Below are 19,261 nucleotides of genomic sequence, written 5' to 3'. Positions count from 1 at the left end.
AAGACTTACAGCCCCACTCCGAATGGTATGATTGTTGTGTTTTTAGCTGTGTATGGTCTCTATGTCCTGTAACTCGTTTGTTTCCCCCCCCCCTTTGAATTGTGAGCCGCCCTGAGTCCCCTCAGGGAAAAGGGCGGCATACAAATAAAGTAAATTCAAATTCAAATTTCATTTTGTTACGGCTCAGTGTTCAAGTCTGTCGAGATCCATCTGGATCGAGTCTATCTTCTTTGGTGTTAGCTATTTCTGCCAGTTTAGTGTCTTTAAATCTGATGAATTTTGCTGGTCCACTAATTTAGTCACTTTGTCAAAAAATGAATCACTCGCTCATTATTCCTGAATGATTCTGATACCATACATTCAAATATATTCTGTAGAGAAAAATATATAAAAAATATGCTCTTCTCTTGTTGCTTTGTTTATATCCAGGTTTTGTAGTGATTTTATTTGTGTAATGAAAAATGTTTGATTTCCATTATTTTCTTGTTTTTAGGTACTATGAAAGAGATTTAAATAGAAAGTATTACTGAAAAATATTTGTAATATTTTCGTTTCAGAACCTGATGATCACTTAACAATAGCTCAATCAATAAAGAAGGAATTTGACAACCCAGATAATGCTGATTTGAGGTTTCAAGTAGATGGAAAATACATTTATGTTCATAAAGTACTCCTCAAAATTAGGTATGAAATTATCAGTCCTCTCCAATATTTTCATTATCTTCCCTGGGTTTTTTGCCCATATACATAAACATTTTCCAGTACTATTAAAATGTGTATCTGATACTAAACTTCATTACTAATATGAGCTTTCATAGCTTTCTATAACAGTTGGCATCTTTGCACAGACTTATGAAAGCCATTGAAATGATGTATAATTGCAGTAAACATATCACTTTTTAAAAGAATGGCGCAGTTACAATTTGGAAAGACTTGTAAGTTCAGTATATTATAAAGGGCCATGAGGCAGCCACATATGTGGAGATGTGGCTGCATTAATAATGCACTGCTGAGAAAATGCAAAGTATAGATGTGCAGACAACAACTCTTCTACAAGCAGCTTAAAATAAATAACTTAGTAAGATTCCATGGAGAAGAGGCAATTTAAAAAAATTAAAAATTGCCTTCATGCTTATTGTCTTTATCTTCAACTTATATACAGCATGTGTATCTTCAAGTGAAAGATCTTCTCTTTCTAGCTCCCCACTATGTATCTTATTCCTATTCAGCCAGAGTTTGATATGTTTTTCATTAAATGATCATGATCAGCAAAATACAGTGCTGACTACTACATTGTCAAAAATGGAAATAAGTCTCTACAAGGTATATAATTCATTTCAAAACCAGATTAGCATAGCAGTAAGGCACAAAAGACTGTCAATTCTAAAAATACAAGTAATATGAAAAGAAATTGCTCAGTCCCTCTTAATACATGTTACATTTGCATGGGTTCATCTTTCCCACATCATTTTCATGTTAACCTTTCAGGTTTTCTGTTACATGGCAGGAATCAAGTTGTTAGTGCTGATGTTATAATTGTTTCCCTTTTGTGCCCAGGTGTGAACATTTTCATTCAGTTCTGAACAATGGTACTGAGGAAATCATAGAAATAAATGAATTCTCATATCCTGTTTATCGAGCATTTTTGGAGTATCTTTATACAGATAGCATCAGTCTCCCTCCTGAACATGCCATAGGTAATTAGAACAAAAGAGCTTAAATTAATGTTACCAGCTAAGTGTGTCTGCATATATTTTCACATCTTGTAGTATTAGAGAAAGTATTTTGTTAATGATGAAGGAAAATAAACAGACTGGTATAACAAGTTGTGCAATAAATTATAAGAAAAAGCATTATATTGCTGAATTCTAATACTATATATCATAAATATGTAGAATATATATACCGTATTTTTCGGAGTATAAGACACACCGGAGTATAAGACGCACCAAGATTTTGAAGAGATTTTTTTTAAAAAAGTTTTTGCCCTCCCCGGCTCCCAGGAGCACTCTGCAGGCCTCCCAAACTCTCTGCATGCCTCAGTTTTCAGAGGGCCTGCAAAGTGCTTCTGGGGGCTGGGGAGGGCAAAAGCACAATATGTAGGGGCTCAATCATCCTAAAGGGTAAGGCTTTTATCGATCTCAAATCTGCTTTTCTCTACCCCTCCCCGTGGCAAGGCAGGACTAAACATATCTCTCTGCACTTTATTTTTTTTTCTCCTTCCCTCTGACCAGCGACCACACAGAGCTGCTTGGCCCAAGGAGTGGCAGTCAGCTCACTTTTTCTCTTCAGTGAGGAAAGAAAGACACATGGGGGCTACTGAACGGCCGCTACTACACTCGACCGAGAACAGCCCATTGGGCGAGGAGGGGTGGGGATCTCTTCCACTTGGATTAACAGTTCCTTGTGGTGGTGCCTGAGCGGCAAAAGGGAAGTCCAAAGAATATGACCTGGCAAGGCCAGGCTTGAATAACCGGGCTTGTTCACAGCCCTCTTCGCAACCCTGCTTCCTTAGTCTCAGTGCAAAAGCAGGTGCCAGGCTCCTAGCTACCATATCTCTTTGTTGAATGATAGATCCAGGCAGATTGGAGATGGGAGTGGAGGAAGAGTAAAGGAACAGTCTCCTTTTCACAAAGGCTTTTCTAAGGGCGCTAGATTGGGAAGTTAAAAACCTGGAATTGGATACAATCAAGCTCCTGAGATTGGTTCGTTGCCACCCCAAAACGCTGTTACTGCGATCTCTGCCACCTGGAACTGGCCATGCAGGTGTCAGAGAGACGGCAAGCACTTGGGGGCTCCTGAGGGGGCCTTCAAAAGGCTTTCAATGCAATTCCCTGGGCCACTTTGGGAATCAGACTCCATGTGGAAGTGAGGATCCCTGCTGTGTGGAACCACCCAAAAATCCGACACGTGGACCAGGTGGGCGTGGCTACATTCAGAGTATAAGGCGCAGCCAGATTTTCACCCTCTTTTGGGGGGGTAAAAAGGTGTCTCTTATGCTCTGAAAAATACAGTATATAGATTTAAATAGCTTAGTTGTCCTTTGTTGCAACTTTTGTTTTAATTAATAGTAACAGCATAGTTAGGAATTCAGTAATCTCTGTTGGCTGTCAAGCTATTTGACTGTGTATTGTTTGGGGAGTACGTGTGAGAATTGAAAGTATTCATTACAGCCTTTTCTCTCTTCTGTCTCACCTTGAAAAAAGCAATTGCTTTAACAGCAAAAAATTCAGGCATGGGCACTAAATTAAAATTAAGCCTTGCTACTGTTAACCTTCATTGAAGGTAAGCTGTTATTGTCCAAGATAATATCATCTTACCTTTGTATACGGAAAATTCCTTATTTCCCACCGGAACGACAAAAAAAATCACCTGACAATTGTCCGCAAAAGAAACAGTAGAAGAGCAAATTAAATGCAGACTACTTAGCAATTCTATATGTATGTAATTTAGTGAAATCTTATTTTACCAGACGTTGATATAGTAGATTTTAATTGGAGTAGAACCAATTACGGCAGAAATGATACAAATGAATTCAGAAATGAATTTATATCATTATGCAAATGATGTAAATCCTCACTCTTGGACTCATCAAATTTTTCTCAATAACAGACGTTCCTCAATTAGTCTGTTAAATTGAGATTTTACCATAATATAATTGGTAGGCAGACAAGGTACTGAATAAGAAAAGTTAAAACAGAAGCAGCTCATTCACATGAAGCTGTCATAGGTGTCAAAAAGGGCAGTTTAACTAATATATTAGTTTTCCTTAAAACCATTTTAACATTTTTGCTGAGTTGAAACTATTTCTGTTGAAATCTGTCTTGGGAGTTTTTTGTTGCTGTAAGAATTGTAGCTTAGAAAATTTTATTTTTTAAAAATAAATAAATTCCAGAGCACAGAACTCCACAAGAACAGCTCCAATGTTGAACTGTCTTTCCATTTAATTAGGAAATCACTGTTAAGTTGGCAGTCAGAAAAGGGAGAATGAGGAAGAATTTTCTTTCCAATTTCTATTATTTGCAAAAGAGGGAAAAGAGACCAGATACGCCATTTGCTAAAAACGTGAAGCAAATTTCAACTTTTCCCAATATTTAATACAAAAAAAGACAGAATCTCTCTGATTGTGATGGTCTCTTTAACTCAAAAGCAAAGAAGCCACTCTATGGTGGAAAAGACAGACTGGGGGGGGGGGGGGGGCTAAAACTATACGGTCTTGTCAGGTTTGAGCCAAACCTGAAGCTGATTCCTCCCTCTCCACATGTATAATGACCTCCAGGCATCAGTAAAGTGTTTTGGATGGCCCAAGGCAGAAATGTACTGATGAAAAGTGGTTCCAAGCTTAACCCTGAGCTGACAAATCACTCAGTAGTTCCTATAGATGTTAAATAGGAGTGGAAAGAGTCAGGTCCTGTGGCATACCACATCACAAAGGATGGGGGTTTCTCACCTACTAGCACTTGTAACCAACCATGAAAGAAGCAAAAGATCCACTGAAGATCGATGCCTTCTGTTCCCAGCCCCTTCAGACAACCCAAAGGGATACCATGATTGCTGGTATCAAAAACCTCTGAGAAATCAAGAATCAGGACTCATGCTCAGAATCTTGTGGATAGTCATTTGGATCTTTTTGGAGTTGAGCTCCAGCAGTGCTGATTTTGAAATGAGTGATGCACAGACTTCTCCAGATTTCTAGGCGCGTGCTCATCTGGCCTGCAATCCAGAAGAGGAGCTGCCCAGGGGGCACGCGCACAAATAAAATGAAGTTCCAGTTTTTGGAATGCACATCTGTGCTGGCCAGCTAGTCTTCCGGATACTGGTGCACATGCGTATGCAACAATCAGCTGGCCAGCATGCATGCTCCTGCGAGAAAGCAAGACCAGCTCTTCCAATTTCTGGCACTGATGCATGCACAAAGGCCAGCTGGTCGTTGCATGTGCATGCATGCCAGAAACCTGGAAGAGGAACGGGTGAAACCATGAGTGTCACACAACATGGCTCTGTCTGCCACTTCGGACACATGTGCCATAGGTTCGCCATCACAACCCTAGTCAGTTGCTCATAGCGTTGTTGTTGACTTTTGTTAAAAATAAAATCAGGTACAAAATGTGTCTCCCCCCCCCCCCAGTCCTATTAATTACTGCACTTGTAATTACTGCACATGTATTAAATTTCAAAAATTTGTCTGAAGAAAACCATTTTGCATTTTAGAGCTGTTCCTGAGAACTCCTTGAACAAAGTTACCTAGCTAATATTCTATCAAGGCTCCAACTGAAATCTTCTCTACTCCTTCCACAACCCCCTTTTGTTTGCTCACACACTTCAGTCTTCTTTGCTTCTGCTCTCTCTCTCTGCCTTTCTTTGCATAGATAATGGATTTGTTTTAGCTTTGTTATAAACCCAGAAGTAAATTGTAATATGAAGGATTAAGGATTCATATTTTGTGTTATATTTAACAGAGAAGCCATTAATTATAAGCTTTTCCAACTCTTGACTCATTCTGTCCCTTTTTGAGCTGATACTTAGAGATCCCTGCGACAGAAACTTAATTGGTGCCCCATCTACTCTGTTGTACACAATCTGTCTGAGCTTGTAAATGTACAATGATCAATTTAGGCAATAAGATGATTGAATACATAATAATGTAATGTTCTCTTGTTTTGCTGCTTCGCTAATTTTTTTCCACATTTGTGGATTGTCGTCATTCTCCGGAGTAGTTTGTGGGAGGAGTCACTGATGGTTATTCTCACATCCAATCTGCCCAGAGACTGAGGTTAAAGTTGAAGCCATTCCCCTCTACTTCCTCTGCCTGGTTCCAGTTTAACCTCAGTCTTGGCCCATTAGAGTACTGTTTTTGCTTGCTCTTCTGATTGGACTTGTGTGAACTTTTTCCCATCCTTGATTTCTCAATGCTGCTTCTTCAGCGAATAGTAGGCCTAAGGGCCTTTCCACAAGCCGCAGATGGAGAAGGAAATTCCAACTCCATTGATGTTTCTTGAGGTGCTCAAGAATTAATGGGTCAAACCTAGGGTTTTCCCACTGGGGGGGGGGGGGGGATTAATGTCATTTTTATAACCTTGAGGCCAGTTTTTCCCAAGCTTTGCAGATGCCTATGGTGGATGCTCCTGTGGCCACACTGGCATCTTCTTCACCCTCGTGGCGGGTGACATTGCCAACAACCTCAAGGTGCAATTGACCCTACGCAACCTTCCAGGCTGCAACCTGGGCAATCAATGCAGCGGCCGCTGCTTCCTTCTTTAACAGGACTACTCTTCTTTGGCTGACTCATGAAAGAGAGGGCGTCGTCGGAGTTGCGGCTCCTGCAAGATATCAAGCTCACGATGGCTACCCAGTTTTTGGCGGATGCCACGCTCAACGCGGTCAAATATGCCTCAAGGGCTCTCTCCTCGTCAGTGGCCTCTAGGCGACTTCTATGGCTGTGTGGATGGCAGGCGGATGTCCGATCCAAGTGGAACCTGGCGGGGACTGAATATTCCGGCAAGAAGCTGTTTGCCGCTTTACTGGATCCTATTTTAGTAGAGGATAAAAATAATCACAAGGTCCTCCCTACGCATTCTGAGCAACGATCGGTTCCCTACCAGAGGAGGCCTTCCTATCAACCTCCCGATCAGGACTTCCAAAAGCAGAGGTATTCCTCTTCCAGATACCCTAGTTAGGGGGACAGGCAGTGCTATAGGACAGGACTAGGTACCAGCAGCCTAATAAGTGGCCCTTTTGTGGGGAGGCAGCCGTCCCTACCGCAGAAGTAAGTGACTCCAGCTTGGATCACCCCATAGGTAGCAGCCTTGCCATATTTGCAGATCGCTGGGACTTCATCATTACTGATGAGTGGGTCCTTCAGACTATCAAGTTTGGGTTACGTTTAGAGTTCCTCTCTCATCCCCTGACTTGTTTTCGGCTCTTCTCCTCTTCTAGGAACCAGGTCAAATGGAAGCTCATGAGTAAGGCAATTCAGCGCTTGCTGGATATCTAGGCTGTTGAGCTGGTTTCAGAAGATCAAAAAGGTTCTGGATAATAACAAAAGGAACCTGGACACAAATTGTAAACAGTGACTTGGAAAAAAAGGGGGGTTTAGAAACTTTGTCAACTAATCTTTGTTTAGAATATGTTATAAAGGTTTAAGGCTATTGGATGATTTTGTAATAATTAATGAAATGCCATCAGGTGGTTGTGTTTTTATGGATTATTTTAGGCAAAAGGGGCACTAAAACAATTTCAGTCAAATGAGAACTATGCTATGTTGATAGTAAGACTCATTAAGAATCTTTGACATTTGATATGAATATAAGAAATGACTGGGAGATGCACGAAAGCTAATTGTAACTAATTGACACACTTTCTACAAGATGTAATGTAAGATTATGATTTTTTTGTTTGTGTATCTTGTTTGTTTAATAAAAATAAAAATTTATTGCAAAAAAAAAAAAGGTTCTGAATTCTACTCTATTTTGTTTGTAGTCCCGAAAAGCTCAGGGGGGTGGAGAGCGATCCTTGATTTGAAGTTGTTAAATTCTAGGTTGGTTTACCGGAAGTTTAAGATGGCTTCCTTAAGGTCTATCCTCTAGGGTATTAGACAAGGTGATTTCCTAGCCTCCATAGACCTTACAGAGCTTACCTACATATCATGATTTCACCTGACCAACAGAAATTCCTTAAATTTTCACATGGGGGAGTCTATTATCAATACAGGGCTCTCCCCTTTTGACTGTTATCGGCACCTTGGACCTTTACCAAGGTGCTGTCTGCAGTTGTAGATCATCTCCGGTCTGGTCCGGTCCACCTCCAGTGCTACCTGGATGATATACAGTATTGTACAAAAGTTTTAGGCAGGTGTGAAAAAATGCTGTAAACAAAGATTGCTTTCAAAAATGGAAGTGCTAAACTTTTATGCTCATAAATGAACAAAATGCAAAGTGAGCGAACAAAAGAGAAATTTAAATCAAATCAATATTTGGTGTGACCACCCTTTGCCTTCACAACAGCAGCAATTCTTCTAAGTACACTTGCGCACAGTTTTTGAAGGAACTCGGCTGGTAGGTTGTTCCAAACATCTTGGAGAACTAACCACAGATCTTCTGTGGATGTAGGCTTTTTCACATCCTCCTGTTTCTTCATGTAATCCCAGACACACTCAATGATGTTGAGATCAGGGCTCTGTGGGGGCCATGCCATCACTTCCAGTACTTCTTGTTCTTCTTTACGCTGAAGATAGTTCTTAATGACTTTGGCTGTATGTTTGGGGTCGTTGTCCTACTGCAGAATAAATTTGGGGCCAATCCTACGCCTCCTTGATGGTATTGCATGATGGATAAGTATCTGCCTGTATTTCTCGGCATTGAGACCATTAATCCTGACCAAATCTCCAACTCCATTTGCAGAAATGCAGCCCCAAACATTCAAGGAACCTCCACCATGCTTCACTGTTGCCTGCAGACACTCATTATTGTACTGGTCTCCAGCCTTTTGAGGAACACACTGCCTTCTGCCTCAGCCAAATATTTCAAATTTTGACTCATCAGTCCAGAGCACCTGCTGCCATTTTTCTGCACCCCAGTTCCTATGTTTTTGTGCATACTTTAGTTGCTTGGCCTTGTTCCCACGTCGGAGGTATGGCTTTTTGGCTGCAACTCATCCATGAAGACCACTTCTGGCCAGACCTCTCCGGACAGTAGATGGGTGTACCTGGGTCCCACTGGTTTCTGCCAGTTCTGAGCTGATGGTACTGCTGGACATCTTCCAATTTCGAAGGGTAATAAGCTTGATGGGTCTTTCATCTGCTGCGCTAAGTTTCCTTGGCTGACCACTGCATCTACGATCCTCAGTGTTGCCCGTTTCTTTGTGCGTCTTCAAAAGAAGAAGCACATCTTCAAACCCCAGTCTCTTTGAAATCTTTGTCTGCGAGAGACCTTGTTGATGCAGTATAACTACCTTGTGTCTTGTTGCTGTGCTCAATCTTGCCATGATATGAAACTGTCTTTTCTGAACTGCTACAAACCTCACCTTGGTAGCAGAATTTGGCTGTTCCTCACCCAGTTTTAAGCCTCTTACACAGTTGTTTCTGTTTCAGTTCATGACTGGGTTTCAACCTACATGTGACATTGAGGATCATTAGCACCTTTTTGGTATATTTGGTTGATCATACACCTGACTATAATCCTACAAAATCCCTGACTTTGTGCAAGTGTACCTATGAGAATGGATGCTGGTTTGAAGGCAAAAGGTAGTAACACCAAAGATTGATTTGATTTAGATTTTTCTTTTGTTTGCTCACTGCATTTTGAAAATTGACAAAAATAAACAATCATTATTTATATTTCTGAAAGCATTCTTCATTTACAGCATTTTTTCACACTGCCTACAACTTTTTCACAGTACTGTACTTGTTCAGTTAGTGACACCGAACATGGCCAAGAGAGATCTTGGGCTCACAATTAGGATGTTATAGACTCTTGAATTCTCGATCAACTTCGAGAAGAGTCATCTGGAACCCACTACTAGGCTTCAGCATTTAGGGGCAGTTATTGACACCGTGGAGAACGAGGTGTTCCTCTCACAGGATTGTAGGGACAGCATAATAAAGCAGATTCTCGGGACATGTTCTGTTCCTGTAGTTCTCCTCTCTAAACTCCTAGGCAAGTGTATTTCGTGCATCGCGATCGTTCCATGGGCCCGCCTCCATGCCAGGGAGCCGCAGTGGCTGCTACTGCCTCATCAGAGGGACAGAACCAGCAAAGCGACCTTTAAAATCTATGTGCCACCCCAGGTCCTCCTGTCCTTTCGTTGGTGGATGTCTGCAGCCCTGGCCAAGGGCTCCCTGTCCAGGGAACCGGACAGGTTGGTGCTAACGACCGATACGAGTCTCTTCGGATGGGGGAGCACACCTCGATTCTCAGCGGGCCCATGGGTGATGCATGTCATCAGACTTAACACAAAACATTAATTGGCTGGAACTCAGGGCGATCCACCTGGCTCTTCGCCACTTCAAGGAGCGGATCTCCAGACAGCACGTTCTCGTCCTAATGGACAATGTCACCACCAAGGCCCAGGTCAACAAGCAGGGGGGCACTCTCTCTGGCCCTTCAGAATGAGGCAGAGAAGTTGGGGAACTGGGAGTAACGGCATCTCCTGTTGCTGAGGGAAGAACATATATTGGGAGTGGAAAACCAGCAAGCTGACTTGCTCATCAGGGTGACCATGGACCACAGGGAGCGGCAGCTGCATCTCAGAGTCTTCACCGAGATTTGCCAGAAGTTCGGCATGCTGGTCGTGGACCTGTTCACCATACCATTGAACGCACAGATCCAGAGTTTCCTCTCCCAGTTCCAAGCTCAGGGAGCAGAGGACATTGACATCCTGCGATGCAGATGACCAGAGGGACTCCTCTATGCCTTCCCCCCCCTTCCCCTCATTCCCGGGGTCCTGAGGAAGTTGTGTATGGAGGTGATCACAGTGGCTCCCTCCTGGCCCCGACGACCTTGGTTCGCGGATCTGATAGACCTGTCCATATCCCCCCATTGGAAGATTCCACGGAGGGAGGTGTCAGGGGGCCCTGAGTCATCCGATGCCCCAGTGGCTTCAATTGATTGCCTGGTACTTGAGCGAGAACAGTTGAGGGCAGTCAATTTTTTCAGCCAGAGTAATCAGGACCATTGTGGTCTTGGAGAAATCCACCACCTACATTTACAATGCTACAGGGTCCTCCTTTGTGTCCTGGTGCCGGTCCACGCATGTAGCACCTGCGTCGGCTTCGGCACCACAGATGCTGGAGTTCCTTCAGGATGAACTTGAGAAGGGTCTTTCCTACAGCACCCTTCGGAGGCAAGTTGCAACCTTGGCAACTGTCCTCAAGGGGGTGGGCTCTCGTTCCCTAGCACAACACCCAGTTAATATGAGGTTTCTTCAGGGAGCAGCAAATCTTAACACCACCACCCCCCCATGATTCACCGGTTTCCCACATTCTTCAGGCGCTTACCGAGGCTCCCTTCGAGCCTTTGAGAATGGTGAGCCTTCAATTCCTAACACTTAAGGTTGTTTTCCTGGTGGTGATTACTTCAGCCAGACGCATCTCTGAGCTCAGCACAGTCATCTAGGACTGACCTGTGCACATTTCATGACAACAAGGTCGTTCTCAGACTGGATCCTGCGTTCTTGCCTAAGATTAACTTCCCCTTTCATAGGGCTCAGGAGGTGATTCTCCCGGACTTCTATCCGGCGCCTTCTGGGGAGAGGGAATGTTTCTGGCATCAACTGGATGTCAGGAGGGTGCTGCGTATCTATCTGAAATGCACCTCCTTCTGGAGGTCTGAGGCGATCTTCGGTTTCTTCCAGCCCTCTACCCTAGGGGCGAGGGTGTCACCTTCTACCACTGGCAGGTGGATCAGGTTAGCGATCACCGGGGCATATGAGGCATGCAGGCTTCTGGTGCCGGCAGGCATCATGGCACACTCCACTAGGAGTGCGGCCACGTCTGCGACCTGGTCGACTCAGGCACCTGTAGAAGATATTTGTAGGGCGGCCACCTGGGCTTTGCCATCGCCCTTCATTAGGCACTACCGGCTGGATGCTTATGCTTCAGCTGAGGCCTCTTTTGGTAAGAGGATACTGCAGGAACTTCCCCTTCCTTCCCAGGTTCTTCCTTGGAGCATTGACCTTTTGATTAAACAGGAACCAGGCAGAAGAAGAGAGTGGCTTCAACTTTAACCTCAGTCTCTGGACATATTGGACATGAGAATAACCATCAGTGACACATCCCACAAGACTCCAAGAAATGCAGTTCAGATAAGACTAACTGTCATTTTCTGAGCCGAGAACTGCTATCAACAGTCATCATTTAGAATGCATATTAAATTTGCAGATAACTATTTTTAAAACACCATCTTTTCATGTGACATTACTAGCAACATTTTTACTCCAGAGGTATTTTATAGTTGTGTGTTACTAAAGGTTCCTTCTAGCCTGTGTATAGATTTTATTTCCCCCCTCCCTCCCTCTTTTCGCAGGCCTGTTAGATTTGGCAAGCTTCTATAGAGACAACCGACTAAAGAAGCTTTGCCAACAAACAATTAAGCAGGGCATTTCTGAAGAGAATGCAATTGCTCTTCTATCAACTGCAGTCAAGTATGAAGCAAAGGTATGGGAAATGTTCTTTACTGAGTTGCTACTGACGGGGGGGTTCTTATTCTACATTGAACTATGAGCTTGAATTTGCTTGTGCAATTAACATATTGAGTAGTGTTAGTCAAGGAATCCACACTGTTGGAATACTACACTTGGCCTATTGTCTGGGATCTGGTGAAAATTAGAAGCAGTTCTTGTATGTAAAGTACTTTGAAGACGTGAAATCATTGGGCAAATGCTAAAAATTTGCTGTTAAAAATAACAATTTTTGTAGTTTTCAAGATAATCAGACCAATTTCATAACTTCTTGGGAAGGATATATTTGGCTGCATGAAACATCTAGAGTACTCCATAAAAGAGGTGAATAAAGGAAGTATTCTGAACTCTGTGAAATTAGTTTCTTAAACTCTCAATCACCTAGGTCATAGTTGTCTCAAAGGTGTTAAACCAAAAGGCAACTGGACTTTCTTGGTTTTTTCCCTTGAAAATGTTTTGCTTCCCATCCAAGAATTTTTTTCAGTCCTGACAGTCAATTGCTATATTTGTTTTAGATCTCCGGATTTAGTTAGGGTTGATCCAACTATATTTAAGCAATATGGAAAACTGTAGAGTGGGGGAGGACCCAAGACAGAGGTGTAAATTAGAGTTTAGTAAAGCAGTATAATTAAAAGCCTATTTGGTCATTTCATTGTGATGGAGAAATAGCAATAGCAGTTAGACTTATATATCGCTTCATAGGGCTTTTAGTCCTCTCTAAGTGGTTTACAGAGTCAGCATATTGCCCCCAACAACAATCCGGGTCCTCAATTTACCCACCTCGGAAGGATGGAAGGCTGAGTCAACCCTGAGCCGGTAAGATTTGAACAGCCGAACTGCAGAACTGCAGTCAGCTGAAGTAGCGTGCAGTGCTGCATTTAACCACTGCACCACGGGACTCTGCTCTTCACTTATTGGGAAGGCAGGGACACAGGAGGAGAGTATAATTTGATACTTTATCATGGTTTTTTTACTTATTTCATATTTTATGGGATTGTTGAAATAGTTTTCTGAGGATTTTTTTATATGAACATTACTCTCATTCCATTTAATTTTCTTCCCCCTCAGAGGAAAATTTTCATGAGTGGGAAATTGGTACTTCAGTTAGCTATGAGATGCAACAAGATGACTTTTAATGAGTATAATGGATTGATATGGCTGTTTTTCTGTTCCCAGATTTCATTTCCCATTTTAGGGTTATCTTTTTTTCAGCACTGACCTGCCACCTATAGTGATTATGTGGAACAATATCCCATATTAGTAGTGTGTATTAATATGTAAACACTCCATTTCTAGGAGTTAGAGGAATTTTGCTTCCGGTTTTGCATCAACCACCTGACTGTCGTTACTCAGTCTCCAGGTTTTGCAGAAATGGACCATGGCCTCATGAAGATCTTTATAAGCAAAGCCAGTCGAGCTGGAGCATTTAAAAACTGAAGTAAAACCCTTGCCTAATAATGAAGATAGTTTCATTATCGTTAGTTGTATTTCTGATCTGATGATAATTTTCTCATAAACCTAATTTTAAAAAAGCATTATGCATTCTGGCTCCCTACTGTGACAACTAATCTTAGAAATTAAGGAAACACCAAAACAAGAGTTTTCACTAAAAGCTAAGTAATCAAATTTTGATACAGCTAAACTATTTAAATATTTTGGAATAATCTTCCACGCTTCAGGAAAAGCCTGCCCACAGATATCATATCTGTAGACAGTTGCTACAGTATCTTGCAGGTTTCCCAATATGAAAGCAACATTTTTTTCTTACCAATAGCTGAAGTTGCTAACCTATGAATATGAATATGAGCTTTGAAAAATTAGAAGGGAAGGGGAAGCCCACAAAAGATTAAACCTCTGGAACCCCACAGCAATTATGAAAGTATTAAGAGATTTTAATAAAATTTAAACTATGCTAGGTAACGTTGTGTCATGCCTTCCCTAAAGCCAACTTCTACAGCTAGAAATTTCTCTCGGGCCAGCCAAACCAATCTTGCAAAAGATAAAGTGTCTACGTAGCTTACTGGTATGCTACTGGGTGATAAGTAGGCTAGTTCATACAGTTGGCTTTCTTGAAAAGTAGGATGGTGAAAGAACAGTTTCACCTTCAGGTATTTGGGATGCATTATTGATATGTGAATAAAGAAAGATGGAGAACTCACCAATCAATATTTTTTTTATAACAATTTGGCCGGCACTGTTGGAGGCTTTCCTAGTTTTTCATTGATTGATTAATTTAACAATTTCCAAACTGGGACTGCTGGCCAGGAGGAAGACTTATTTTTAGAATACAGGTTGGGGCAACAGGCTGATAGAGGAAAAGTCATATATCTTGCTGGAAAATTGTTCACCCTCTCTTAGGCAGAATCTTTTTTCCAGCCAGACTATCTCCCACAGTGCTAATGTTAGTTATCTTTTAAAAGACAATGACATTGCTATCCTTTGCAAAGTAAAGATATGATGATTGATACAAATATTTACTTCATTCCATTGAGGTGTTTACAGTTTAAGAGCAAGTAACTAATTCTAATAGTGGAACAATTGCTGGATATGTAACATTGGAAACTAGAGCTAAATCTGCCTTGACTTATACATAGTACTGGTCAAACCTTCAGGGTTCTGCTTGAGGTGGGAAGTTTTGCTCATGAGATACTGAAGAGTCGATGGTGAAGACTGTATACAGAGTGGCTAGAGCTTCTAAGAATGTAAGTTCTCAAACAGGAGCTCGGGAAGCTCAAGGGGCATGCCTGAGGCAAGAAATAAATGTCTTGCTCTTGTATTTCCAAACAATCTAATCCTGGAACAGCTAAACCTACATCATTGTCCCTAGTCAATTAAAGTTGTGTATGAAATAAAGTAATAGTGGATCACTATTTGGCTTTTTGGCCACAGCCCAAACTTTCAATGAAATAACCTGATTTAAAAAATCATATTAAGACTATAAGAATGAGAATGATTCCACACATTAATGTTCTTTTATGATCTTTCTGAAATTTTAAATGAAAATGTATATATACAGTATATATACTGTATATATACAGTATATGTGGGTGTTTCTTCATGACATTTATTGCAAATAAATTCAGATAAGGAGAGAAATAATTGTTTGTGCAAGAATTTGTTTACACTAATAAATAGATTCACAAAACAACGAACAACCTAGATGCTAAACTAAAATCTGAAATATCAAATGTTTTGAATTTGAGTTTAAATAGTATATTTCGTAAGGTACCACATTTAAACATGAAGGTGCTTATTTTCTTATAATTTCTTATACTTACTGGGAAAACACAGATTCATAGAATATAGAGAATGTGGATTGCGTTCCATCAGCCAGTTTTCCAGGTTTTAGCTCAACTGTATGAAATATTTCTGAAAGTTTAATTGCTTTCTATTTCATGTTTACTAAATTATAGCTAGCAAGCCAATAAACTAAATTGTTTTGGCGACTCAACGTCAGGATAAAAATATTAAATATTTTCACTGTATATTATTAATGATTCTCATTCTTATTTTTAAAATTATTTTATTAATCTTTTAATTTTTATTAGAATACAGAATATTCCTATGCTTAATTTGTCAAAATACATCGTTATGATAGTTTAGGTTAGCCAACTCTTAATAGGTACTGTTAATAAAATTTCAGAACTTTATTTTCATAGTCTATATTGAGTTTGCAATCTGACTACTGATCATTACAAAACTAACAGAAAAGTGACAGCTACAGAATTACACTTCTCTGCTGAGAAGACAGATAAGCATGCACGGTGTAGGTGTTTTGTTGCAGTCATTGTGGTTTGCTGAAATAAAATAACAAAATTCAACCAGGCTGCCAAATTTTCTAATTTGTATCTGAGTTTTAAGATGGAAAAAAAGATAAAAATGTTAGCAAGGTATATGATTTAACAGAGATGTCTAATGTATTGGATCTAGACACCATACTTAAACGCACTGTCCAGGAGAGTTGGGAAGGGGGGGGGAGGCATCCAGAACTAATGACTATAAATCCAATTGTATAAATTATTGTAGAACTCTGTCCTGAAGGCGGTTCTTTGATACAGTGTTGGGTGTTCCTTCGAGGGGGACCTCAAACATATAAATAGTGCATCAAGTCTAACATTAAAATGACAATTCTTAATAAAATACTAGTGCATTTTGTATATTGAACCCGAATATTGAACAGTAGTTGAATAAAAACTGAAAAGGTAATATAATTCAACAACAATGCACTGGGAAATCAATTTTACTTAAAACTAATATGTATAAATTAACACTTAAATGGATAATACATATGCTATGTTATAGCATGAAACGCTAAAAAACATGAAATTCAACTAAATTAAATTAGCTAAGCAATATATGCAAAACAACGTAGCAGAAATCAAAGCTACAGTGCAGATCCTGGGTCTCGACAGCAGTTCACTTTTGTACAGTATCTGAAACTTCAGCACCATCATTCAGTTTCTGGTTTTGTATTCTAGTCCTAGTAGATGCTAGAGAAACAAAAACAGTACTGCCTTTTAAAATGTGTTAGTATAAACTGTGTTAAATAAGACGTTTGCAAAGTAAAACAGAAGACATGCAAGCAGCTAATCTCGGATCTGTAAATTAAAAACAATCCTCATGAAATGCAAGTAACCTAGATTTTCATTACATCTTGGGGATTTTGATATTCTTTCAACAGATTACAATAATGTAAAATTAAAGACAAGGCACAATAACATTTGAAACTATTTCAAACATATGGAATCTCATAAGTATTACTGGTTGACCTTTGATTTAAATGTAACAGTTATGGATTCATAAAATTGTTTATGCATGAACTGAAAAGTGGCCAAAATATGTAGTGAAATGGGGTTCTTCTCTTTTAGACACAGACCAAAATGGAGATGACTTTGGGTGGGAAAATCCAAGGTTGAGGGATTTCCTGGGGAAGAGGAAAAGTAAAGGTGCTGGAAAGCTAAAGAACAGGCTGATGATATTGAAGGTAGATTAGAATCCAAACGGTACTTTAGATGCATGGAGATTCCTTTTACATAAGCTATTTAAATAGTGATTAGCTGAGCTTGTTGTATTATAGTATGTCGCTTTATGTGCTTGGGAACCACTAGCCCCAAAGCCCAGTAAATACATGGTACTAGTGAGGAACTTGCCCATTGTTGTATAAGACCATCTCAATTGTCCCCAGTAGTAATTTATAATTATTCTCATGCAGTATAAAAACTTACTCATTTCTGCAAGCTTTTGTTGGAATTTTGACTCTCCAGAAAGATGTTCCCTGTAGATAAGGGAAGATAAATTCCACATTTTATACAGTTCTGATTTCAAAGTGTATTGAACATAAATTGTGACCAGACCAGGGGCAGGCAATTAATTTTATCAAGGGGCTACATGAGAAAGTAGAATTGTTGTGAAGAGCTGCTGCCCCACCTCCTGCCACCCTGTCCTTACAGCATCACCACTGTCCCATCACCACCATGGACCAGACTGGGACCATCTGCAAACCGGATGTCTCTGGGCCATAAAATGCCCAGGTCTGCTCTGGTCAGCAAATGGCAATTCACACCGGAATACTTATAATGACCAAACGGAGTAATTCTTCTTCAGATGCATATTTGCTACATGTAGAATCTTTGAATAAATCAAGGTTATCTTGTTCTGCTTGGGGAACGTGCCTTCCCTATGCAGATGCCCTTTGAAAAGTAAGACTATATTCTCAATAGAGGTGGAAATAGCATCAATGCATGGGTTGACACTGTCCGCTCTCTGATTGGACTGAGTCTGATTAATAATTAATATCCTTTATAACCTGCCCTTGTAAGTAGCTCAACCCAGCTTTCGAGTCAGTCTATTCTGAGGACAGACGTGTTATCCTATTGCTCTACTATAGATTGGTTTTTCTACTTTAAATTAGGCTTTGCATCTAAATTACTCTGTGAGTACTGTTGTTATAGTAGATAAACGGACTGATACCTGTTGCTGGGATTATGGCAGCATTGGGCCACATGGCCTAGACCTGACAGACCCACGCCTCGCTGAGGCACTAACTTCGGGTCTCTCGGTGGAGGAAAGCAGAGCATCCAGCAGGCTGTGGCATTCACTCTCACTGAACTGTCAGCAAATTTGCCTAATTGACCCTCCACCACTGAGGTGTTTGGCAGCCACTTCAGTAGCCATAGCTACAAGGTTTCTACCCCACGCTGTCTCCTGTCAGGATCTTCAGAGCCGCAGGAGCAAGTGAGAGTGCAAGTGGGGGCGTGATTGGCCCAATTTCATTGCTGACAGCTGATAGCCCGCTGCGGCAGCAGGACTTGGCAGATTGCTTCGGAGCCGCAGGCACCAACAAGGGTGCAAGTGGGATCGCGATTGGCTCAATTTCATTGCCACCAGAGCGCTGACAGCCGTGCCACGGTGGCAGAACTTGACGGCTCACCTTTGCCGCCGGGAGAGCACCGCAGCCCGCGGACAGAGCGCCTCTGCCCTAGCAGTTGTTCCTGCCGCTTTTGAGGCATTTGGGCATGGCAGGAGAGAGTGAAAAGGGCACGAAGTGTCATCTTTGACAGCAGGACAGCAGCGTGCCTGGGCCCTTCCCCAACACAGAGACTGTCAGGCACTGGGGCCAGGCTTGTTGGCAGTAGCACAGGCTCCCCTCTCTCCAGCTGGGCCTTCTACCTCTCAAGGGGGAGAGGGAGCCAGGTGCCAAAATAAGGCCTCCAAAGCCAGTAAGAGCTCCAAGCCTAAGAAGAGTTCAAAGTCGGCTGCAATGGTCAAGCATCTCAACACTGACCAGCAGCGCCACCCCTCTTCCCAGCTGGACTGTGCCCAATCAGTAAGCTCCCACCCAGGTCACCAGTCACCGCTGCGGCTAAATTCGAATTTGGGACCATTCCGCCCGACGTTGCTAATTAACACAGCTAGCCTTTGGGGCAGTTGCCCAGGAGCTCCCAGTCCAGCTACATCTAGAGCACAGGGCAGATGTTCAGAGGCCTCTACTCCCACCGCGGCCTCCATCTTGACTGGCAAGTGCCTGCCATGACTTCCATTCCTTCCATGCTTTCTGGGGGGCCCCAATTTACAGGGCATCATTGCG

General features: G+C 41.5%; 2 protein-coding genes across 7 annotated transcripts in view; one reads left to right on the top strand and one right to left on the bottom strand.

Annotated features, from left to right (window-relative positions):
* LOC106543705 (RCC1 and BTB domain-containing protein 2) overlaps nt 1-19,261 on the top strand; it is a 62,593-nt gene that overhangs the window by 37,356 nt on the left and 5,976 nt on the right. For 2 of the 4 annotated variants that reach the window (XM_087716644.1, XM_087716641.1), the window contains 4 exons: nt 558-684; nt 1,558-1,697; nt 12,021-12,151; nt 13,471-13,709. In XM_087716644.1, coding sequence (XP_087572770.1) covers nt 558-684; nt 1,558-1,697; nt 12,021-12,151; nt 13,471-13,611 — 539 coding nt within the window. In that variant the 3' untranslated portion in view covers nt 13,612-13,709. Of the gene's footprint in view, nt 1-557; nt 685-1,557; nt 1,698-6,264; nt 6,529-12,020; nt 12,152-13,470; nt 13,710-19,261 lie in introns of those variants that run through there. The other 2 variants (XM_087716643.1, XM_014059768.2) reach the window with 2 other exon arrangements.
* The window catches only part of LOC148045581 (retinoblastoma-associated protein-like), a 62,956-nt gene continuing 59,350 nt past the window's right edge, over nt 15,656-19,261 (bottom strand). For 2 of the 3 annotated variants that reach the window (XM_087716645.1, XM_087716646.1), the window contains 2 exons: nt 17,400-17,449; nt 15,656-16,664 (listed from right to left, as the gene is read on the bottom strand). In XM_087716645.1, the coding sequence (XP_087572771.1) occupies nt 16,591-16,664; nt 17,400-17,449 (124 nt within the window). In that variant the 3' untranslated portion in view covers nt 15,656-16,590. The remainder of the gene's footprint in view (nt 16,665-17,399; nt 17,450-19,261) is intronic. The other variant, XM_087716647.1, reaches the window with a different exon arrangement.

Source organism: Thamnophis sirtalis, unplaced genomic scaffold (assembly GCF_051295495.1).
Source record: "Thamnophis sirtalis isolate CommonGarterSnake01/CBP01778 unplaced genomic scaffold, rThaSir2_p1.2 scaffold_5, whole genome shotgun sequence".
Taxonomy (NCBI): domain Eukaryota; kingdom Metazoa; phylum Chordata; class Lepidosauria; order Squamata; family Natricidae; genus Thamnophis; species Thamnophis sirtalis.
Note: the sequence above shows the minus strand (reverse complement) of the source record. Positions and strands in the feature narration are given on the sequence as shown.